Raw genomic sequence first — 25,136 nt, 5'->3', positions numbered from 1 at the left:
TTGTTTTGTTTGTGGCCGAAAAACGCCTGGGCGTTATCATCGCCCGGAATTTTATTAATAAGAGGGTAAAATAACTCCAAAATAATAAAGTTTATAAGGTGTAAAATTAATATTAATCATATAATAAACATTTATTAAAACAAGAGTCAAGAAGGCAAAATAAAACTCAAAACTAATACCACAGACGAAGTCGTTAAAATATAAAAGTTAAAATAATCGAATAAAGAAACTATATAAAATTTACCTAACTCCGATGGGTTGTGCAAAACCGATGGGTTTTATTATCCTCCCCGGATAATAAAATTAAATACATAGAACCAAAAAAATCAAAATTGAAGGTAAAGGTTAAAAATTATTAAAAAACCCCTTCTAGCATAAAAATATATATGATAATATAAAATTTTTTGTAGTAACCTGGTACTATGCAAAAAGAGAAACATCCGGTCCAAAATTTCGTTATTATTGTACAGGATATCACGGATGTTTCTAGGTAGATTAAACTTACAACGCAACGCCGCATAACATATGCAGGCCACGAGAATGTGGTGCACAGTCATGCGGCAATTGCATCGTGTGCATAGTGGTGGGGCTTCTCCTGACATTAGGTATTCGTGTGTGATCCTCGTTTTTCCTAACCGTAACCGTCAGAGGACCACTTCCTCACGACGAGAATTTCTGCAAGAGGAGCCCCAGGCAACACTGAATCTTTAATCCGTCAGAGTTTATTATCGACGGTAGTCGCCCAGTCACTTTGCCACCTTGCTCTCAGTGATTGTTTTATACGATTGATAAAATCAAAGGTAGTAACTCAGGTGGTGAAAGGAGTTTGAATACACGCTTCTTTGGCAGCATAATCTGCTCTTTCGTTACCTAGAATCCTTACGTGGCTAGGGACCCAGCAAAAACTTACCTCTGTGTTGCGATTACCTAACTCGGCGATTGCATCATAAATATCAATGACGACAGGATGTTTGGAAGAAAGTTTTCTAACGCCTGGAGAGCACTACACGAGTCACTGCAAATAAGAATGTTTCTATATTTAGGGCTAACGATATTTAGCGCCCTATTTATAGCGAGTAGTTCTGCGGTGAACACACTCGTAATACCGGGTAGGCCAAACATATAAGTCCTTTCATTAACAACAAAAGCACAACCAACGGTACCGTCTTGTTTCGACCCATCAGTGTATATCACCGCGTCTGGGTTCGTCTTGGTGAGAATATACTGAAACATTTGCCGGAAAACAGTAGGTGGTGTTGATTGTTTATCGTATGTTCATATAAAAGTACAAATGTAAAATTTATTCTCCATAAATAAAATAAATGTAAAATTCTCCATAAAATAAATGTAAAATTTATTTTAATCTATTCTTGTATGTAAGGTTTATTCTCCACGGAGGATATGAGCACGGACATGATGGAAAGAACGAGGGAGTGTCAAGATTTGTATGCTGCAGCATTGGGTACGGACCCACACAAGCGCAGTACAGTGTGGACGGTCCTCGTACTTCCTTAAATTAGGATTTTTAAGAACCGAGTCAAAAGCCGGGTGATTTGGCTGTCCCTTGAGACGGGTAAAATAAGATAACAAAAGCTGGTCTCGTCTATCCCAAAGTGATGGCTCGCCACAGTCTACAAGTAAGCTTGCGATAGGGCTTGATTTAAACGCACCTGTGGCAAGCCGAAGAAAATCATGATGTACACCGTCCAGCATTTTAAGCACGGTTTGACGAGCTGAAGAGTAGGTGACACAACCATAATCTAAACGGGAACGAACAAGGGAATAGTAAAAACGTAACATACATGACCGATCGGCTCCCCAATTGCTAAGGACTAAGAGTTACTAAGGACCCGCATCATATCTAAAAGTTTGGAACATTTTGTCCTCAATTCCTTTATATGTTTGACCCAAGTAAGACGGCTATCAAAAAGCAAACCTAGAAACTTGACGTAAGGAGAGACAGCAATAAGCTCTCTGTTCAGAAAACCCCGCGGAATAGAAGGGTTCCGTAGCCAAGAAAAGACTACAAATTTCGTTTTGTCGGATGAAAATGTGAAACCAGTAGTTCTTAATCAAGCCTCAAGGCGAAATATAGCGTTCTGTTGCAGTCGCTCTGCAGCGGGTGTTGAGCGGCTCGCAATGTAAATAACAAAATCGTCAACGAATAGAGAACATGTGACAGGAGCCTGTACACAATTGGTAATGCTGTTTATGGCCACAGAAAACAAGATGGCACTTAATACACTACCTTGAGGTACTTCATTTTCCGAGACGACACTGCCTGAAAGTGAATCGTCTACACGAACACGAAACGTTCGGTGATTTAAGAATCCCCGGATAAAAGCAAGCATATTGCCACTGATTCCCCATCTCCTAAGGGTGTTAAGAATGCCACGTCGCCAGGCTGTGTCGTACGCCTTTTTTATAACGAAGAAGATAGCAACGAGGTGTTGGCGGTTCAGGAAGGGGTTTTGTATGGCTGTCTCCATTGACACTAAATGGCCAATGGAAGATCTTCCTTGTCGGAAATCACACTATTTCGAAGAAAGAAAGCCATGTTTCTCCAAGTACCATGCAAGCCTGCGGTTTACCATTCTCTCCATTATTTTACACTACACGCTTGTTAAAGAAATAGGGCGGTAGCTTGAGGGATCGGTTTTGTCTTTACCAGGCTTTAGTACTGTTATAATAAATGCTTCTGACCAGCCGGGCGGAAAGACTTGTTCGGAGAATAAACCATTGTAAATATTCAAAAGATTTTGTAGTGCTGAGTTAGGAAGGTGTGAAAGCATACAAAGGTTGTCTGGTCCTGGGGAAGTGTCACGTGAGTTCTTAAGTGCGTGCAACAATTCTTTAAATAAGAATGGAGTGTTCAATTCACCAACCGAAACACCAATGTTTAACGCCAATATTTCCATGTGTGCTTTGTACCTCTGAAAGTCATTACTATATGATGAAGTGAGAGTCACCGAGCGGAAAGATTTTGCTAAAGTATTTGCTACAGCCGAAGATGATGAAAGGAGTTCTCCTTCATCGATGAGACCGAGAATAGATTGCCTTGGCGATCTGAAAATTGCATGGATTTTTTTCCATACAGTAGACAGGGGAGTAGTACGTGAAATGGTGTTCACATATTTCATCCATGAATTCCTCTTAGTGTTCAAGAAGACCCAACGGCATACCGCTCTAGCCCTGCGGTACAAATTTAGATGTTCAGTTGTAGGTCTATTATTGAATTTGCGTAGTGCCCGCCGTCGATTCTTAATAGCACATTTGCAATCATTCCACCATGGAACAGAAGGACATTTAGGATTACCCGATGTTTGCGGGATATATCTGTTGGCAGTTACAAGCATCATGGACGTAAAAGAGGAACGTTGCTCAAGGATGTTCGCACTGTCGTCATACTGCGATTGGAAGGCTTTATGATATCCATCCCAATCTTCCCTTTCAACAAACCACCTCCATGGCCTTCTCCTAATCTTGTGGTCCACACCGAAACCAATAATATTTGGTTTGTGGTCACTGCCATGAAAATCATCACAAACAGACCAATCAAAATGAGGGAGTAAATTCGGTGAGCATATGGAGAGATCGATGTTAGACATAATACCAGATGAAAAAGACATGAATGTGTGTGTCGGGTAAAATTACAAAATAAAATGATACAGCTCGTTTTTGCCAAAAGAAATTGGACTTTAATTAGTCAAAAAACAACTAAACCTTTTCTTTAAATCATAATCTTTAAAAAAAATTAAATGAAATTACGAAATAAACTTATCTTATTCCTATACAGAATTTATACAAGGAATATCTGCTGAATCAAATAAAATGTATAATTAAATATACATTTTTCAAATAATTATTTTGAAAATCTACAATTTAACATAGTCTGAAAACAAAAGAACTTAAAACACCCTTTTTACAATTATATACTTATAAACATAACATCAATAAATATAGTGTAACTGGAAAACTGTTCCATTACTAACATAAACTGTAATAATAAAAATTAGCAATGAACAAATGTCATTAACTTAGAAAAATAAACTACAACAATTCTTATTATTGGCACTGGCCTTTTCTGATTTATGAACATCAACATACTTATCATTAAAATACTTAAAACTTGCATTTCTAATTTGTTGTAGAAAAAAGGCCACGAAAATATTCCAGTATAAAAAAAGGGGTAAATTACTACAATATAATCAAATTGTAATGAGTAATCATAAATAGAGTTCATTTAGTAAGCAAGCCTTCTTGAAAATATTTAAGTTTCTTAGTCATTCTCAAGTTAATGACTTCTTTTTTCTAATTTGTAAAAGTAATATAATACTTGATTGAGCAAAACAATATTTAACATTGATTACAAATATTAACAACAGCAATAATCTAACACATTAAAAATTATGTAAAATAGAAGATAAATAAACAGTCTCATTAAAATTGTTATTTTCCAAATGAAATCAAAAATTTGTGCAGTTACATGAATCAATGAAATACAATAGAAAACATTCCTGGAAGTCACTAAAATGTATATAAGATATTATCAACCAACACATTCATATCCATGAATGTTTGTGTCATACATATTTTTTTTATAATTCTGAGGTACTATTTAATTACAAGTCGATTTTATAATAACAATAGTTGGCATTAATAGCACATAAAATATGCTACACATGAAAAATAATAACACAACCTTTATCTAAGCCACCTTTCATGACTACACTTGAATTAAGAAATGGTTGTTTAAGCCGATCTTGAAATTCAAATTCATAATGTACAATTAATAACATAACACAAATTTTACTAATAACATAACTGTTTAATATAATAAATAACGAATAATTTTAAATTGCCTTATTCACACATTATTTTTTGTAAAAAATGAACTCGTGAATTACAGTACACATATATACATACAGTTTATCCATGGCGCAATCTACAGTGGTGTATCACAAAATACAGAGGTAACACTTTGTTACTAGAAATTGAACAATACGGAGCATCGCAAAAATTGTCGATAAATTTGGCTGGTTTGTAGTAGCTGAACCACTTTCAACAGAGTACAAGACGATATAGCAGCCGAGTGTTACCAGACTAAAACGAGGAAGAAAACGTGACTTATTTTCAGTAACTGACTTCTGTAAGATCTAAATAAGTATAAGTCAATATTGATTGTGTAACACAACGACGAATATAACCAAACTATGTGAGTGAGAGAGAGAGAGAGAGGGAGAGCGAGAGAAAACAACCTATTCTAAAAGTACACATATGATAAGCCTTACAAAAATGCAAAATAAATTTACCAAGCCTGTAATAATTACAAGACTCAACCATAACCTTGATTATTGGAATAAAACAACTTTACGCATTGGCATAAACAGTGTGAGATTCATTATTCAGCAAACAAAGGTCTAAGTCTTGTCTCACACTGTGTACTATATTTCCTCGGGTGGTGCAGAAGGTCGAGTCCCAGGAAACATGGTGGGAATTGAAGTCTCCTACTATTAACGATATAGATGGTATTTGTGTGAGGAGGTTTGAGATATCCAGAGCACTGAACTCAGTGTTCGGTGAGAGATACAGATTGCAGATATGTAACTTGAAGGAGACAGAGATCTTCACTGCAACAGCAGGAATGAGAGTGGTCAGTTGAATCCTTGTAGCCGATACCTCATCCTTCATGAAAATAGTCACTCCACCACTCTCTCTACCATCTACTACACAGTCGTATCTCTCACAGAAGTATCCTCTGAGTGCTATTGGGTCTTGTCGTAGAAGATGAGTTTCCTGGAAACACATGATAATCGGATCATGTATGTGCGCCAGTACTCCAATATCTTCAATGCGGGACTGTAGACCTCTAACATTCCACTGAATAATGTTCATAAAAAAAAAATAAATAAATAATTTAAAAAAAAATAATAATAAATATAATTAGGAAACCATATAAAATTTAGTTGTACGTGATTCTGTTTTTCTTTCTCGTGTTCTTTAATTTAGAACTCCGACGCCTTTGGGTCAGGAAGTTCTTCAACCATATCCTCCAGTATATGGTGTGATGGTGGAGGAGACTTATGAGAATGGGATGTCGCTATTGACTCTTGACTTTATGAGTTTTGATGTGACTGCAGTCATAAACTCACTCTAGTTATCAAAAATATGAGGGCCTATTATGTCATATAATGATGCAGCACACCATTCTCATGTAGTGGGTAGCTGATGTAACTGTGTAAGACTCTCCTGTACCCAAAACAAAAATTTTGTTTATCAATAAATCTGTTAAGGTGGAAATGGGGTTTGTTTGTTGTTTGACATCCACAATTTGTTAACAGAATCATTGTCTTTGTTAATTTTTACAACCATTCATTCACAGAATTGATGGCACAATATATAATTATTTGGTTTCAGTTCCTGGATGACCTGCAACTTGTATGGATTACAAAGTAAGTAAAATTCAACAGTTATTATTAAACACAACAGGTTGTTGTATTATTTAATACAACAGTTTTCTTTTTCATTGTTGAACCTGTTTCATTAAACTTATGTATCCATACGTTAACTGCAGGTGTTGATGGTACATGATTGTGGTGTGATAATGTCATATGACTTATGAAAACACTGTTCAGATCAAACTACTTTAAAACAGGCTATCAAAATGGTAGGGAGTTGCAATAAAAGCTAACAAAAAAAAAAAAGAAAAGAAAAAAATAATATGTAATAAGTCACTTACTATTGAAACCACATCATGAAAAATGGAAAAAAAGAAATACTTTGCTTTAAACAATAGTTAAACGTCTATCTTTTATGTGTATAAATTTTATTCTTAGTAGGTGCCTTGTAAATATGAACAAAAAATGTTATCTACAAAATCACAAATTTTCCTAAGAAAAAATTTGTCTTTCATTTAGGAAAAAAATTATTCTGGCAACTTTCAAGGCGACATAAGAAGTGGAACCTTTACCATAGAATTGAAATTAGAAAACTTTATTGGTCATATTCAAAATTCAAGTCCTTACTTAAAAATTTAAACTCATAATGGATTTATTCTAGCAGACAAAAAGGATCTATCAAGTAAGATGCTGTAACCTAAAAAATATAAAAACCTTATGATCTTACAATAAGCAGGCATTGTAATAGTATTAATAACATAAAAAAGGCTGTTTGAAACAGTATTAATAATTGAGATAAAGTTACGTATCCACAAGACGAAAGTAAATGCAAATACCCAAAAAATCCACCAAAAAAATGCTAAGTAGGGGATAAAAAAGATTTCCACTTTAAAGTTAAGAAAAACTTTACGTTTACTCAATAAGACAATGGTTGCGTGTGAAAAAAAGTTTCACATGTTTAGCATACGACAAGCCCCATCTTCTTATAATTGCAGCAACATTTTGGTAATTCCTTGCCAAGGGTTGGTCATACCAAAAATTTTTTCAGACAAAAGTTTTAGGTAATGATTACAGGACTAACGACCACTTTAAACCGATTTGATACTGTGTCAATTAAGGCAGGTAAAAGGTTTTTTGTCTTAAAACCCCATTTTTTCCATCCCCTGGGGCCAGTGGTTGGTGATATCAAAAAACTTTACTTATATAAGCCCTTATCCAAAGAATAGTAGGAACTTTAAACGAATTCGATATTTTACTTAATTATAAAGTTATAATGATATGTTTTTTCTTCGAAAAAAAATTCTGATTTTGCCCATTAACAAACTCGACTGAGATTTTGGGTATAGTAATATTTTATGTAACAATTTGAAAGTGATTGGTGCAAAATTACAGCAGTTATCGTGTCCACAAGAATGTGAAATAGATATATATGTATAAATGAATATATAAACTTTTTAACTGTCTGTAGTTTTGAGGTCTGGGGGATGTGAAATGCAAAGATATGTCAAAATTTTCCAGTAGTGAAATCATGGTACTCATTACAATAAGTAGCTTTCTTATGAAATCTACCTATAAGGCTGTTATGGAATACCAAGAGTATGATCACATGCATTTTCATTTACATGAAGTTATAATGAAAGCTAAACTTTACTTTCAGAGATCTGACAGATACCACCAAACTAGAGAAATATGTTTCAGCAAAACTCTTAACTTAAATCTTTGAATAACCTAATATGGTATTATAGATTACCCAAAAAGCAAGCTTGAAAAGTTAAGACTCACTTCGAAAAACGTTTGAGGCTTTTAGCTGCTTTAGTAATGGCTGTATTATGAGTTCTAGATTTTTAAAGAAATTATATAGCGTGGGAAGACTCTTGTACTGGCGATAATGATATTAGAAGAATCAAATAAAAGCAGAATAAAATAAACAGAAGAGATCATTATTAACAGATTAGATTAAGAATATGTGTAGCCTGAATGTCCAGAACAATCATTCCACGGTGCAGGATGATTGTTATGGTCTTATGCATAATATAATATAATACAATATTTTCAATGTTATTTTCCAAGAATAGCAAAATTTTTACTTTGGACCTTTTTCTTAAAAATGATTAAACAGAAGCATATATATATACTTTTTTTTTTTGGCCAAAAAATTTGCTTTTTTGTGTATACGGAATCTTTGAAATGTAAAATTTAGAATTTTTTCAATTGGTTAAAGGCTTATTACAACCTCACGGTTGTTTTTTTGTAGTTCCTAAACAAAAGGTTACAACTAACTTTTCATTACGGTGTATTACGTGACTTTTCTTCGAAAATTCAGGTCATTGGTTGGTCCTGTGTATAATTTCTTAATACCTTGCGTAAACCATTAAAGTTATAATATACAGTTAAGTAGTACTCAGTTTGCTAGAAACCAGATTAACCTCGGCAACAGCATCAAAATTACTTTCTATTTATAATTCTACTCTTATGTTTACAATTTTATGTATAATTATATTCTTTTTTAATATCACGTTACATTCTTACAGATTTTGTGAAAGAAAATTTAATATAAATGTAAAGCTACGCCTTCTTCGAGATAGCTTTACGCTATACGGAGGTCTTCAAACAGCACATGAATGCCACGGAACGCTATCTTTTTGAAGGGCGCTTTTACGAAAACAAACAGTACATGAATCAGCCATAGAATAATAATATACGTCATAGATATTTTATCGTATGTAACAGTGGTTTCCGGCTGAAATTGTTTTAAAAAAATAATGTGTGCGTGAAAATCAGTTACACATTACCGTTATAAACACATTATTTATAAATTAAATTTAATTGTTGTATTCGACAATAATCTAAAGATTAATCTACAATTTATAATTTCCGAAAAATAAACATGATTCATAAAATTAATAATTTGACTATTAATTACGCAGTTATTCACAGAATAAGAGTTTAAAAAGTTGATGTCGAAAGTATTGTTTTCAAAGAGATTCCACTTTCACGTTCACATCTGTTCATAAGTTGATGTCTTTGAAAAAATGGTTATGGGAACTGTATTGGATTATTTTTGTGTTGTAATTCATAGAAACTTATGTTCTTTGATTGATTCATACATCGCCCAGCTGGATTAATTAATATATTTTTAGTGTTTTGCATTGATGTTAACATTCTTTTACCCGTTTTATTGCGACTAAAATTGAAGTCGTTTTCATTTCGATATTCGAAAAGATTAATACGTTGATTTATTCAATGGTGGTGTGATACTTCATTGCCCTGATAATCTGACAAGTAAGACATTCATTTTTTAAAAGTTTTATATTTATTGTTAATTTTATTTTTGATATTCTATAATGTGCTTCTGAACTGATGTTTGCTTCTGAACTAATTATTGCGTAAGTAAAATCGGTAATTTTAATTAAATATGGGCAGCTAAGCTTACCTTAATTTTTATGATAGTATTTTTTTACAGTTCTAGTTCCATCTTTTCTTACAAACGTGTTTCTAAATAAACACATAAATTAGTTTTTCTTTGCGTTAATTTCGTTTTACGTTGACCAAAATTACTGTAAACTGTTAAATCTGTTGTGCAGTGTTTGAATGTATAAATTTTTTGTTTAGCTAAGAACTGATTTTAATGTTAAATTTAATTTCAGCCGTTATGCCTCTCTTCGGGAAGTCTCAGAAAAGCCCTGCAGAGGTAGTAAAGGCATTAAAAGAAGCAGTAAATTCATTGGAAAGAGGAGACAAGAAAGCAGAAAAGGTATATATACAATTTATTTATTTATAAAGTCATGCTTTTTGTTTTGACTTTCTGTATTGTTTAAAAATTTTTTTAAAAACAATATGATCCAAGATAAAAATTACTATGTGTGTTTTCATCTTAATTCATGCACTTGTAGCATGGTGACTGTTATATTGGGAATATTAGATCTAAAATGCATATATTTTTGAAGTTTGTTTTTAATGTTATTAAGTGTGAATTAATAGAGATGATTCTTGTTTTCTATGCCATATGTTAATAATCATATGATTTTTAATTAGAAAATCCAATCCAATTTACCAGAAATCAGCAATTTATGATTAGCAAGATGATGATTATGAATCGGTTTGTTGCAATAAGAGTTGTTTGTTATTACTGCCATTAAAATAATTGAAGCAAGTTTTCTGTTCATATAATTTTGATACATTTTTATTTAAATAAATATTTTTAATAGAGTGGCAAAGATTAGTTTTTAAAATTATGCATTCTTGTGCTTGGGACAAATCAGGAAATCCCATATAAAAAAAATTTGACCTCATTAACATTGTTACTTTTATTTTATTTTTTTAGTACTAAGTTCTTGGTACTAACTGGAATGTATTGTTGCATGTATTTTAATGAGGGGGTGAAATGGCAAATGAAAAAGTGCCAGACTTTTATCTGGAATTTGCTGTTTTAATTTCTGGAAAGTGTGAAACTCTAGTAGATTACCTTTTTAAAATTAAAAGCAATTAGTAATTTATAATACTTGAATAAGGTTAATCAGTTTATTACTAACACTTTTAGACCTAACCTTAATAATGTGACTGGAATGGAAGGAAGCCTGGGTGTTCTTGAGGTGTCTAAAAATAATTATTATAAGCTGGTGTATATACATAACCTATTATATGTTATCACCTGAAAGAGAAAGAAATGAGCTATCATTATAAATAAAAAAATTGTTGCCATCTATATTTCCTTCAAATTTCATAAAAATAAAAAATAGCAACAGCGCACAGTACTATACAATAAAGATACAAAATTGTTGTAGTCACTACACATTATGACATTTTACTGTCTAAAAGATAAAATTTCAAACATTTATAATAAATGTAAAATAAGTTACGAATTTGAAATTCGATTCATTTTTCAGTACTTTTTCACACAAATAATGTATCGTAAAATAAATCAATGAATGAAATGTTACCCTAATATTTATAATTCATTTAAGTTTACAAGCATAGTTCATTGACATAGTTTATAAATATATTTACATTAGTTTTGTTAAGTTTTTTTTTTACATACAATAATTAGCCATAGTGTGGTACAATTTGAAGGAAGTATGTAAGCACAACAGAACTGAACAGGGCACCACCAACTTGTTTCTTTTCTCCTAGACTTGCCTGTAGAAGCTTTACAGTAAGCGCACACTCTACACACAATATAAAATGTTAAAATAAAAAGAAACCAGAATTCAAATCAAAGCATATAAACAATGGCAAGTAACCATACATTTTATAACCTAAAGTGCTCTTGAACATGAGGTATTGTTTTTATTGGGTAATTGTAAGCCTGAACGTCCTCAACCTTATTCTTTTTCAAATTGTCTATTGAAAAAAATGTTTTATAATTAATAAAAATATAAGTTTAAAAAGTTGGAAGAGTGAAATTACCTTAGTATTCTTGCTCAGAATCTGTAATAGCAGTAGCGTTGTTATCAGCTTTTTTGGGCAACTCCATCATATAGTCAGGATACAATAAAGCAAGATTGGACTGTAAATGATGAACTTGGATCTTGTAGTCCCTATATTTTTTGAAAAAGAACGAGATGCCCATGCAAGTGGTACTTACAATTTCCATACCGAGGAACGTGTTTGAATGCGCTCCTCGCCAGATACGCTCAATTGTCTATGTATGAGCTCCTGTGTTCAGATGTGTGAAATTATATTTGTGGTTCACCTTTAAATGTTTGTAGCCTCATGTTGCAAACAATCATATGTCTTCCAGCAATTGCTAGCAATCATTGTACCATGAAGAATGTACTTTTGTATGATAAACAATAAGGTGGCATGTCCATGTTTTGCAACAGGAACCAATAATACTGCCTTTTTTTTCTCGCTCAGTGTAACTGAAAACCAACTACCATTAATAGTTCTTCCTGTATTATATTTTCTCTTTCTTAATTTAGTCGATTTCAACAATTTTGTTAGGTCCTCCTATTTGCACTGGATTTGAACAAAACAATTGAAAAATAACTTCATGGAAATAGATAGACCAGTCGACAACTGCATGGGTGTTTAATTCATTACAGAACAACTCTTAACATGGTGGATTTAATGAATGCCAAAATAAAGAAAAGCAAAAAATTATTTGTAAGGAAGTTTTCCTTTCTCAAACTATGTACTACTATACTAGGAAACAGACGTATCGCATCGCACTGCTTTTTTATTTTTTCTTATGTTTTTTCTACTGTTTCAACATGTTTTTTACATCTAAAAATGTGATTTTTATTATCCAACCACATGTTGTTGCGCACAGGACACTTCTTAGTTTTAGGTAATGCCCCATGAATCATAGAAAAATTTACAAACATTATCAACCAGTTATGAAAGTTTAGTATCAGTAATTATGGTTAATTCACAGTTATCATAAGCACGCCATGGTACTTTCGAACAGCTAGCCATATTTCAGCGTACTATAATAATAATAATATTGCAAACGATATTATTATTATTAGGATGCTCAGGCTCACAATTACCTTTATTGTTATTAACAGAAACATGCGCTAGATACCATTGAAATTCATATTGAATCTTTATAATGAATTACTGAAAGAGTCTACAAGGCCTACCATGAGTATAAGCCCATCACTGTTTACTGTGCATTCAAATGAAGCAGCCTGACATACTCGAGCTCCGGCCTTACGAATGAAATAACCTGTCTGCGTATACTTGGGCATAGGCCTGAAAGTGTTAATTGTATAAGCAATTTTAGGATGTTACAATATTCTGTTTGTATTATTTTATCTGATCTTGAAAAAACTGATGTCGATTTTTATTTTTAATATTTCTTTCTACTGAAAAGATGGATGTTTAAAATAATAACTTAATTTAAATGTAATGAGTTGGGTTAGTATAAATTTATTGAGATGTTTGCTCATAAGTCTGAAAAAAATATATTTAATGTCATAAACTGAATCTAATAGCTTTAAAAGATCATTCATCATAGTACTGTTATTTGATAGAAACAGGACTTTTGGTGTGTGATTTACTTAAACATGTTTTAATTAATATTTTTTAGGCCCAGGAAGATGTGAGTAAAAACCTGGTTTTGATAAAGAACATGTTGTATGGGACTTCTGATACTGAGCCTCAGACGGACATTATAGTGGCACAACTAGCTCAGGAGTTGTACAATAGTAATCTGCTTCTTTTGCTTATTCAAAATCTAAATCGGATTGACTTTGAAGTGAGTTTTTTATTTTGATTATTAACTTTTACTGGTGAAAATTACAGTTTATTGCCTATTTTCTATATAGTACATATAATATAAAAATATGTTATGCATTATAAAATATAAAAATATATTATACATATATTTTTATATGTAACAACACATCTACACTGCCATGGAGCAGTGCAACCACACAGCTACATGGTAGAACTACACTGCCCCATGGTAGTGTAGATTTTGTGGTTAAGAATGTCATTTTTTTTTAAATTTATAAGTTTTTATTGACTGATGATGTGGTATTAGTCTTTTTTAGGTTTTCTTGTAACTGTTTGGTTGTTAAGTTGTTTTTTGAATTTAATTAGCAGAGTGGTCAATATGTTGATGAATTTTCAAAAAGTTTTGTATTGTAATATATATATGTATAATAATATAATACACACACGCGTACAGGCTATTCCATGAAGAAATGGAGAAACTTTCAGGACATTTTCTACTGATGAAAGTAATGAAAAAATTCATCTAAACATAGGTCTGAGTTATGGCTAGCAAAAAATCTCACTTGAATTTCAGCTCTAATAATAAAAAGAAGCCTTATTTTAATTTTTTGGACTCAAATTAAGGATTGAAGTTGGTGATTTTTTTAATGTAATTTGAGCTCGGAAGTAGGATTAAACAGATCCCAGAACTATACAATCCAGTAATTTGTAAGATATCTGATGTAAAACCTAAAATTTGGTGTTCAAAATTTTTTAGGCTTATAATACAATAGCTTTGTTGAATGACTAATAACTGTGAAAGATTTAGTGGCAAAACTTTTAAGAGTATTTAATTCTGAGAAAATTAATGTAAATAAAGCCAATATAAAATGAATAAAAACTTTTAAATCTTTTTTTATTTAACTAAAACAGTTAAAAATAAACAGAAACTTGTATTAATCTTTCTGTATATAATAAAGGTTCTTAAAAAAAACAAAAACAAAACTCATTACAGAAAACAATTTTTAAAGAAATACTAAATCTATAAAACAATATTTTAGCTACGTATATTGAATAATTTACGCTGGTAAAATGATTTAATTACATAAATCCTAAACTGAAATGTATGTTACTTTTGAAATATTAAAAAAAAATTTATTTTATTGGTTGGCAATACTAACAGCAGTCAAAAGTGAAAATTGTGTACTTCATTTGAATCTGTTGTTATAAATTATCAGATAAAAAGTATAATATTGTAGTGTAAAAGTGCAGTTTCAATTTTTTAATGAGGACTATGATGATAAAATTTTTGTTTATGGTTTTTGTAACTGAAATTTTTTCTGAAGCAGCTCGATGTGAATATCAGGAGAGATTTCCTGGAAGGCAATCCTGGGTGAATTTCCTGGATTCCAATTACAAAAATGTTTTCTTCAGTGTGTCAGCATTTACAAATGAAAGGTTCAATTCCAACATGTTTGTTTTCTTTTGAACACCAAGTAAATCATTGTGTTAATGTGATTCAGCACAGTCCAGGCACTAGCACAAGGCTAATTTCATGTGGCACTAGTTTGTCAAAAAAGCAAAGTGTGGCGCATTCTGTGGAAAGAGAATCTTTATCCTTTCCACCTGCAGAAGGTTCAAAATATGCGGCTAACAGATTGTGAGACCATTTGTTTTTAATGAAAACCTTACGGGAGTGCATAGGTTTATTTCTTGAAAAATAATTTGCAGTGCTTTTGGAGGATGTACCTTTACAAACTAGACAGCAAATGATTTTCCAGTACAATTGTCCAGCATCACACTTTTCTTTAGTACTTAGAAATCACTTGAATACTAATTTCTTAAACTGGATTGGAAGTGGTGGACCAATCAATGGGCCACCATGATCACCTGACAATGCTGCTAGATTAATTCATTTTGGGCCCTATGAAAACAATAGTATACCAACAAAATGTTAATACTAAAGAAGAGTTACTCATTAAGATATGAAGTGCTATTGAATTTATATGAAACAACTCTGAGATGACATGGAAAGCCACCAAAAATATTTTACGTTGGGTCAAAGTACTGTTGTGTAGCAGAGAATTTTGAACAGTTGCTGTAACTGAGGTTTGTAATTTTGTTACCATTTATAATTTCATGTATTTTATTATTTTTTTTTTTTTGTTTCGGTTTATTAAGAATTATGTTTATTACATACAGAAAGAATAATGTGATTTTCTGCTCATTTTGCATCTTTTTACTTCAATAAAAAAAAATTTTTTTTTAAAGTTTTTATTTACTCTTTATTGGTTGTATTTATATTAATTTTCTCAGAATTAAATTTTCTACAAGTTTTGTTATTAAATTTTATGCATTTATTAGTCATTTAACAAAGCTGTTTTACTACAAACCTAAAGAATATTTGTTTTTCAACACCAAATTTTGTGTTTTACGCCAAATTACAGTTGTGGGACCTGCTTTATCCTATTTCCTAGCTCAGATTACATAAGAAACCGTGAACCTTTTACTCTGTAATTTGGGTCCCAAAAATTACAGTGGGCTTTTTTTTATTAGAACAGCTGAAATCTGGGCAAGATGTTTTGCTTCCTGTAACTCAAAAACAAAGCGTTTCCAGACCTGTTTCTATGAACCTTTTTTGTTATTTTCACCAGTAGGATATGTGCTGAAAGTTTCTCCATTTTTTTGTGGGACATTCTGTATATATGTATATATATATATATATATATATATATATATATTACAAATTTTTCAAAAAGCTAATTTAAACAAAACGTAAATCCAGTTTGATTAAATGTTGCTTCACAGTTCCTCTTATTTTCTGATCATCTACAGCTACACAATTCTCTGATCAGCTCACAAATAAAATAAAAATCTAAAATGAGAAAATGCTAATTTGAGGAAAATAATTACTTTTGTAGAATTTCTATCTAAACATCTTTAGTTACATTTCTTGTTTAAAAATTATATTGTTTGCATCTTGTTTGCTATCCCCAACAATTTAAGAAAAAAAAATCAGACAGAAACATTGGTTTAGTCTCCTGTCATAATAGCATTGCTTTCCTTGAAAATAATGAACTCTCATGTTTTTTTATTTCATATTTTAATTAAATGTTCATAACTTGAAAATACTGTGCCCATTATTATTTATTAAAAAAAACTGAATTAAATTTATAATTTTATCCTTACTTTTTTCATAATTATTGTACAAAATGTGTCTTAAGAATGTAATTAACTTAGAGAAACATGGTTCATTATGCAAAGAACCAAAAATGATAACATTAATACACGAATGATGACCATTAATGGCATTCACCAAGGCTCGTGTAGTAAACTTTGCAAAAGTGCATTAGTGGCAAAATATCTTTTTTTAATTTTTCAAAAAAAGACATTAAACAATACATATCTGAGGCAATAGGTTATTAGTCATAAGTTCTGCCTTTTCTTTAACATCAGTCGATATTAAAGACATTTATCTTCCTCCAAATCTGACATAAATATCAAAAAATAAACACTGTAAGAAACTTAGTAGTTATCTATTAGTGAATTAGCCTCTCCTGCTAACTACTAAGTGGGATTAAAATCAAAGTAGAAAAATCTGATGTGGACACCACATGATTCCTTGTACGTCTATTAAATTACATATACACATTTTTTGCTGCATACACATTTAACTTATTTCATCTGAAAGTCAGATATGATCCTCCAATTTTTTAATAAAATGGATAGTTACACAGTTACTAAATAAAATATTTATATAATTATTAATTCAAAAATCTTACCTGAAATATTAGGATAGAGTAAAAAGTCCATTTGTTACTCTTTAAATAAATATATGTCGTATATCTATCTAGTACTTGTTGATGTAGCCATCAACAAAAGAAAGACAAAAACAAATAACCAGTTTCATCAAATCTGATGTGGATAGAAGTTGATTTACTTGTACGCCTATTATAAATTACATATAAACATTTTTTAAAATGAAAAGTACATAAAATTTAATTTCATTAAAACCTCTGATATTTTTTGATATTTTTTTTACTATTATATCATATTTATATTTTTATACTATATTATATTTATTGTAAAACATTTTTTACAATCAGAGGTTAATAATTATTAACATCAGCATAATATTTAAATTAAAAAAGGAGATGAAGTGATTAAATTAACTGATATGATTATAATTAATTAATTTTAATTAAGTTTATTAATTAAAATTTTATTTTTCTGTATCTCTGGAACCAATGAAAATAAATATCGTTTATGTTACATCTTTGAAAAGGCCTCGATGAGGGCTTACTACTGCAGTTAAGAAAAAGTCCAAAATCCAATTTTTTTTGGATTTTGGGCTTTCTTGGAGACTTTTGGTTCAGTTGATTGCTATCAAAAGGGAAGGTGCACAACTAGATATTATAATAGTCCTAAATCCAGAATTTCAACATCCTACGGCTAATTGCTTTTGAGTTATGCGAGATACGTACGTACAGACATCATGCTGAAACTAGTCAAAATGGATTTAGGGATGGTAAAATTGTATATTCTGTTGAAATCTGAATTTTTCCTGATTACAATACTTCCTTTACTTTGTACAAGGAAATAAAAACAGCTGATACATTAAACCCGGTTCTGATTGGTCAGTGGTTGAAAAGAGTAACCTTTTGATTGATTGAACACCTGTATTGCAATGAAGATCAGTTTCATAATGACCATCATTATTATACATGTTCCAGCCACGTAATTCAAACGTTATAATACAGCAGTAACGTTATAATACAGCAATTCTTTTGTAACTAAAAAAAAAACCTCTATGAACTTGATGAAAGTACTATTTCCTGCATATAAATCATTTCGGATTAAACTTGTGTTACTTTGTTGGTTTAGATTGCATATAGTCATCATCGTTTTTGGCAATGGTGTGACTGAAACTGAAAAGCTTTTAGAATTTTTGTGGTCTGTTAAATTATTATTTGAATTTTAGTTTATTTGTTTTTTTTTCATTTTTATGGGGGGTCTGTATGTCCCTTATTCTATATTGGGGATTCATTTACCCCAATATTTATAATTCTATTTACCATTTTTTTCTTTATTTATGGGTCAATCCATTTGAAGTGTCTCAAAAAAGTATAACCTGGTTGCTTGACCAATTCAAAAAAAAATTGAAACCTACCCACATGTTTCCTACATGTCTCAGGACCTTAAAATTATTTCTTTTAGATTTTTATTAAAGCAGCTTATTAGTGGCGACCATTTTTGTTGCGTTCCTGGATGGATGAAATAAAAATATTATTCATATTTCCTCAAGGTAAAAGATTGGTCCAGTGGTTTATTTACCTATCCCTCTTCTTTCTATGAGAAAGTTGAACATGAAAAACAGAGAAATTTCACTTTTGGTATTTTTTTCAAGAGGCAGGGATGAAATAGACAGTTTGAATTACTTTTTTTATATGTAGGTATATGTTATTAGTTTTACCATAAATAATATTAATGGTGACATATTTACCCCTAATTTTTTATGAATTTTTGAAAACTAAGTTTTTAAAAAATTCAAATTTTGGCTTCAAATAACTCTGATGGGGCTGATGATAAAAATCTCAAATCTGCGCAACTTAGTGTTTTTGTAGATGTTTATGGCAAATAAAGTTTCTTGTGTATTTTACTAATAAAAAAGTTATAACCTCTCAAAAACCATGAAAACCCTGTTAAAATCAATACCATTTTGACTCTCTAAATAAGTGCTCCAAGGCGTTTCTTGTTTTGTTTTTTTGAACTACATTTTTTATGTACTTTTTATTTATGCCCTGTATATTGTTGAAGTTGATGTTCAATATTTTTAAATTAGTTAAAAGAACTATTTTTTTAACTAATGACTAAGGTCATAATTTAATGATAACTTAACCAATACCAGTAACCTAATACAATTTTGATTAAAAAATGCTTGTAAAACTTACCCAAACCAAGATTTCAATTAGTAGCCTACATCTTTTTTTAAGAATTCACTTTTATTTTTATATTGGTTTATTTTTGTAAACACTATCAAAGAAAAAATAAGTTGTAGCAAAATTTTAATTATTCTTCATTAAAATATCCTGTTTTTGTAGCAGTGAAAGTTTATTTAGTGTGGTTAACCAACAGTTGTGATATCTCTTCTGATAATTTTCTGAGAATGACCAGTCACTGTAGTTACTTCAAGTGATATCAACTTTTTCAGGACTTTGCTGATTGGTACCCACACTTTGTCTTGTTGAGACTTTTGAAATGATGTACGTGGTCCAGCTGGCTGGAAAAAATGAACCTGCACATCATCATTTTCAAGGCTAATATTTACCATTTCCCCTGTTAACCACTGATCGTCATACACTCAAGCAATAGAGTCTTTTTCTTTATGTGAAAGTGGTGTTATACAGTCCATGTAGTCTGAAGTAAAGTAACATCTTACAGTGTCTTCTGATGCAGGAACATACTAGTGGTAGCTTCTAGTAGCAACAATTCTTTCACAGCAGTCAAAACTATTTTAGCAGTCAAATATTTTTTAGAGTTTCTGAAATCTTAGCTATCTCATCTGATTTAATCAAAAAATACTGATGATTTCAGCTTATGATTACAAAATGAATATATTTCATTAATGTTTATTATCTGACTGTTTATTGGCCTTTGCAGGCTTGCCTTTGCCACCTCTTGTTTCGTTATTCCTCCCACACTATCACAGGTATTTTTCCCATGGGATGATCCAAAGACGTGTCGTGTCATTCAGCTTTTGTGTTAAAGTCTAAGTCTTTTTTGTTATTGCACAAATTAGCAAAATTCTTTTTATTTTTATATTGCCTTGAAGCAAGCACCATCAGTAAAGTAGATGAGTTTTTTTGATGTTCTGATGTAGTTCCTTGATATGATCTGAAAATTTTTGAAAGCAGTAAAATGTTGCTGTATCGTGCTTCAAGTGATCACTTAAAATACAGATACTTTTGTATTGTAATACATAATTTTCCTTGAAATAAAGACAAAAGGGTCAACTGTGGCTTAGCTGTTGACCCAGTGGAAACTTTGTATCTCATCTTGAACAAGAAATGAAAAGTTCTCTTAAAGCCTGCCAACACCAAACATTCTTCTTCACCTAATTCTAACTTTTTCTTCTTGAAAAACTGAGCTTGAGATTTTGACATGAAATTATGAGTTTTCAGCTTTATCAATTTTTCCACTAATGATTCGAAAAACTCTACTTTGGTGTGAAGAACAGTAATCACCTCTGCTGTATCAGCTGTTTCCCACTGTTTGTACTTTATTGTATCTGGCAACATATCATACTCTTCGGAAAAGTTGAGCATGTCGAACACTGCCTGTTTATCTGGACATTTTATGCATACATTCATCATACAGCTATAGTTATCCTTGTCACAAAAAAAGATGTCTACAAAGTCCTTATAATCAACTTTAAGTTTGGGTCATCAGTCATGGGTTTCATGTTCTGTTGGTGGGAGCAGACACAAACTGTTGTAAGCCAAGGTACACCATTTTGGATGGAGTTTGCAGAACTTTTATCTTCCAATTTTTTCCTCAGGGTTTTCACTTTTAAAGGAGACATTTAAGTTCATTTAAGTTTATCAGAACAAGGTGCTTTTGCTTATGCACTTTGACACTATCAACACATGTGCTAACATAATCCATTTTACCAGGACAATCCTGCTATTATTGTCATCTAAATAAAATAACACAACTTTTTTAATTGTGTCATTACTAATTCCTGTTTTATGTCTTTTACCTAACTCTGGTAGAATGCCTTGCATTTGAGTCATAATTAACTAATTCTATTGTAAGTCTAACCAAATGTTTAGACAATTGAACTCTGATATTACTTTAGATCTGGTCCAAGATTGGAAAAGTAAACTGATAATTTTAACCTTATCTTCTTTAGAAGCAGAATACAGTTTTCTTCTAATTTTAAAATAAGATCATCATATTCATGTGAAGAAGATGAGCTGGATTTTCATTTTCAGAAACATTTGAGTCAAAACATAATTCAAGATTATTTAATTTTTAACATACCTCATTTATTTAAAATTTTAATGGTGATGGCTTTTGATCCATGCTTAATTTTTTCAATTTTGATGTAGGTGATACACCCAAAATGCTGCAAGCTGCATCCAATTGTTCAGTATTGTGATGTGGGGTGGCAACGTATTGCTCTTGGTCTTCACTTTCATATAGTTCTTTGTTCTGCTGAGAAAAAATACTTTTGAAACAGTTCAAAGTCTCTTTTCCTGAAAAGAGACTTTAAAGGAACTAAATTTAAATTTGGAAAAATGTGTTCTTTAACCCTTCAAGCCGGTATTTAAATTTTTAAAGCCCTACCCTACTGCCGGTAATTTAAATGCCCAACCAGCAGCTGTATTACAGTACTAAAAGTAAAAAAATTATAGCTTCAAAACTATTACACTAATTTAAACCAGATTTTCAGCAGATATAGAACAAATACAAACCTTTCAGAAAAAAATAAGAAAACATTTTATTAACTCGCCTAAAAGTTGACTTGAGGGTGGTAAACTTGGAAACAGGACTTTATACAAAGTCCAACATTACAGTTCTTACACCAAAAAGAGGTCTCTTTTTTTTCCAGTCCTTTTCATACACACAACACATCTCTTGCAGGGTTTTGCTTTCTTCTCGGTGGGTGGAATCCTTTCAATGAAATGTCTTGCTGTAAGCCTATCAGGTGGGGGTGTTTTAGATGGTCTATCAGGTCCTTGAGAAACTGCTGCTTTTCCATGCATTTCAATTAGTTCCTGTGCTAATTGGTGTCTGTAATTTAGGTGGCTGATTTCTTTTACATTTTGCGATCCATTGTAGATGATCAGGGAATTGTGAATTGCAGTGTTCAGTAATCGTCGAAACAGTTTAAGGTACCATTTGGTGCACTGCTTTCTCTCTATGAGGTAGGGCTGCAGTTTTTTATCTTTTAGATCTACACCTCCAATAAACTGATTGTATTCTCTGATGCATGTGGGCTTATTTATTTCTTTGCCTCCTTTTTCTATGGTTTGCATGGAAGCATTGTGGAATGTAGAAATAAATGACACCTGTTTTTTATCAACACCATGACACCCTGTGAATGGTAAGCTACAAGTTCACCTTTCTTCAATTTCTCTTGTTTTATTTCTTCTGGCACTTCTCTTCTGTTGAGTCTTAGTACCAGCTACATTGACTTTATTTCTTTTCAATATAAGACACAAATCTGGAGAATTATAATAGTTATCCATCCACAAGGTGTGAATGGAGCCTCTCTTTTTTCAAAGAGAGGCTCTTACCAATTTTATCACAATTTGTGTTGTCTTCTGTACTTCAGTAGGCACTATGTCAGTTTGTACTTCTGTTGTTCTGCCAGTGTATATAATAAATTGCCACAAATATCCTGTCGTTGATTCACACACCTCATAGGCTTTAATGCCAAATTTGGCAGCCTTTAGAGGGAGGTAAGTTTTTATTCCAAGTCTTCCTTTCCATAAAGTCAATGACTCATCTAAAGATATATTTTCGTCCATTTTCTACAATGTTTTATATTTGTTATTTAGGTGTGTGATGATTGGATTGATTTTAAACAATTTCTTGTTTCCTTCATAGGTATCAAGTTGTGCATTATCAACAAAATGTAAAAATCTATTATTAGCTCAAATCTGTCCTGTGTCATTGTCTTATAGAAAATAGGAGTGTCCAGTATTAAGATTTTTAGTGAAATATGACTTTATAGTAGGTTTTTGAATAATTCCCATAAGAATTTGCAGTGCAAAATAAGTATACAATTCGTCACTGTCTACATTTTTCCAGTCATGAACTCTAGACCGTAGCGTCAAGTCATTTTGTTTCGAATTTATGAAGTCATTGGCATAGCGATTTGTCTAGTCTGCAATTTTATTCACTAAGTCATGATCGAAAAAAAGTTTAAATGCTTGTGAAACACACTGTACTTTGTTAACTATTTCACGTCTTTCAGTAAAGGGGATTTTTTGTGAGGTGTAAGAATCATCCATTTTTTCCCATCTCCAATCTATGCCCTTTCTTGAACGCTTCACTTTTATAACAATATCGTCGTCACTACTCTGTTCAGAATCTTCTTTATTTTCATTACGATCACAAAATCTTTATCACTTTCGTCACTATCAAATTCACTACCACTATCAAATATTCTAATGTTACTATCACACGTCTCATCTAAACATTCAATAATTTGTTCCGATGTAAGATTATGTGACGTGCTTGATCCGGCCATTTTCATTTACTCACAGCTGACGTGACTGACTGAAAGAAGAGCATTCAACTTTGTAGAACAAAATCGTATTTCATCATCACTGATATGCAATCCTATGCAGTTATAAAAACACGGAGAGGAAGAACGAAGCCTCGTGATAACACAGAGCTAGTTGTTCAAATAAACATTACGAGATGGCAGTGTTATGAAGATTTGAAGCAAGCACTGCTGCGCGCTGCGGCACGACTGTCATGTCCACCCGCCGATACATACAACTTAACATGTGCGTGACATTCACGTGCTCCCTGCCTTAAGGGTTAAGAGCTCTCTCTAATGTTATTTGAAGCCTTTTTAAACTGTTTTCTTATGAGTTGTCAAAGGGTCACAACAGAACTTTCCATACAGGTGACTGAATTTTGACAAAAACCTTTTTTCATGATATTTATAAACACTAGTGACATTTGAATTAACACGTAAAAAAATAAATTGTAGGTTTTCATCACTAAATTCAGAAATTTTAATGAGTTCTTTTTGCACTGTACCATACACTGTTTTATGACTCTCTTCAATCACATACATTCCTATGGAAGATTGTTCTTCCATTGTTTTATGTGAAAATATTTGAAAATAATGTACAAATTTAACTGATTTTAAAATTTGCAAATATAATATTAAGTAAAACTTATTAAATAAACATTTCTAAACGCAGAATGAAATTTGAGACACTTGGTAAAGTGAACAGGTCATTGACTAATGTCAGACTGACCAGTCTGTAACTGGAAAGTTAAATGTTGCAACATGAGTTTTCCTTATGACTGGAAATGACTTTAGCGCTTGTTATAAAATGAACACTGCAGTTGAGTGGTTCAAACATATCTATTTCAACTATAAAAATATTAAGTGGCAAGAAGACAGGAAACTCCCTTGGAGCACTTATTTAGCACATCAAAGTTGTAACACTGTTAACAGGTTTTTTATGATTTTTGAGAGGTTATAACTTTTTTATTAGTATAATACACAAGAAACTTTATTTGCCATAAACATCTACAAAAACACTGTAAGTTGTGCAAATTTGAGATTTTTATCACCAGCCCCATCAGAGTTATTTGAATTGAAGACAAAATTTGAATTTAAAAAAAATAATTAATTTTCAAAACCTTAGGGGTAAGTTTATCACCATTAATATTATTTATGGTAAAACCACTAAGTATAAGTATATGTACGTATAAAAAAAATAATTCCAAGTGTGTATGCCATCCCTGCGTCTTGAAAAAAATTACCAAAAGTTAAATTTCACCATTTTTCATGTTCAACTTTATTGGTAATTTTCTTATAGA

At 31.6% G+C, this 25,136-nt stretch overlaps 1 protein-coding gene across 2 annotated transcripts in view; it reads left to right on the top strand.

The window, feature by feature from the left end:
* The first annotated feature begins 9,312 nt into the window (after window positions 1-9,312).
* The window catches only part of Mo25 (calcium binding protein Mo25), a 40,853-nt gene continuing 25,029 nt past the window's right edge, over window positions 9,313-25,136 (top strand). The window contains exons 1-3 of one of the 2 annotated variants that reach the window (XM_075356801.1): window positions 9,313-9,680; window positions 10,046-10,152; window positions 13,432-13,599. In XM_075356801.1, coding sequence (XP_075212916.1) covers window positions 10,051-10,152; window positions 13,432-13,599 — 270 coding nt within the window. In that variant the 5' untranslated portion in view covers window positions 9,313-9,680; window positions 10,046-10,050. Of the gene's footprint in view, window positions 9,681-10,026; window positions 10,153-13,431; window positions 13,600-25,136 lie in introns of those variants that run through there. The other variant, XM_075356800.1, reaches the window with a different exon arrangement.

This window comes from Lycorma delicatula, chromosome 2 (genome assembly GCF_047948215.1).
Source record: "Lycorma delicatula isolate Av1 chromosome 2, ASM4794821v1, whole genome shotgun sequence".
NCBI classification, from domain to species: Eukaryota; Metazoa; Arthropoda; class Insecta; order Hemiptera; family Fulgoridae; genus Lycorma; species Lycorma delicatula.
The sequence above is the reverse complement of the archived record's forward strand: the minus strand, read 5'-3'. Positions and strand labels throughout refer to the sequence as shown.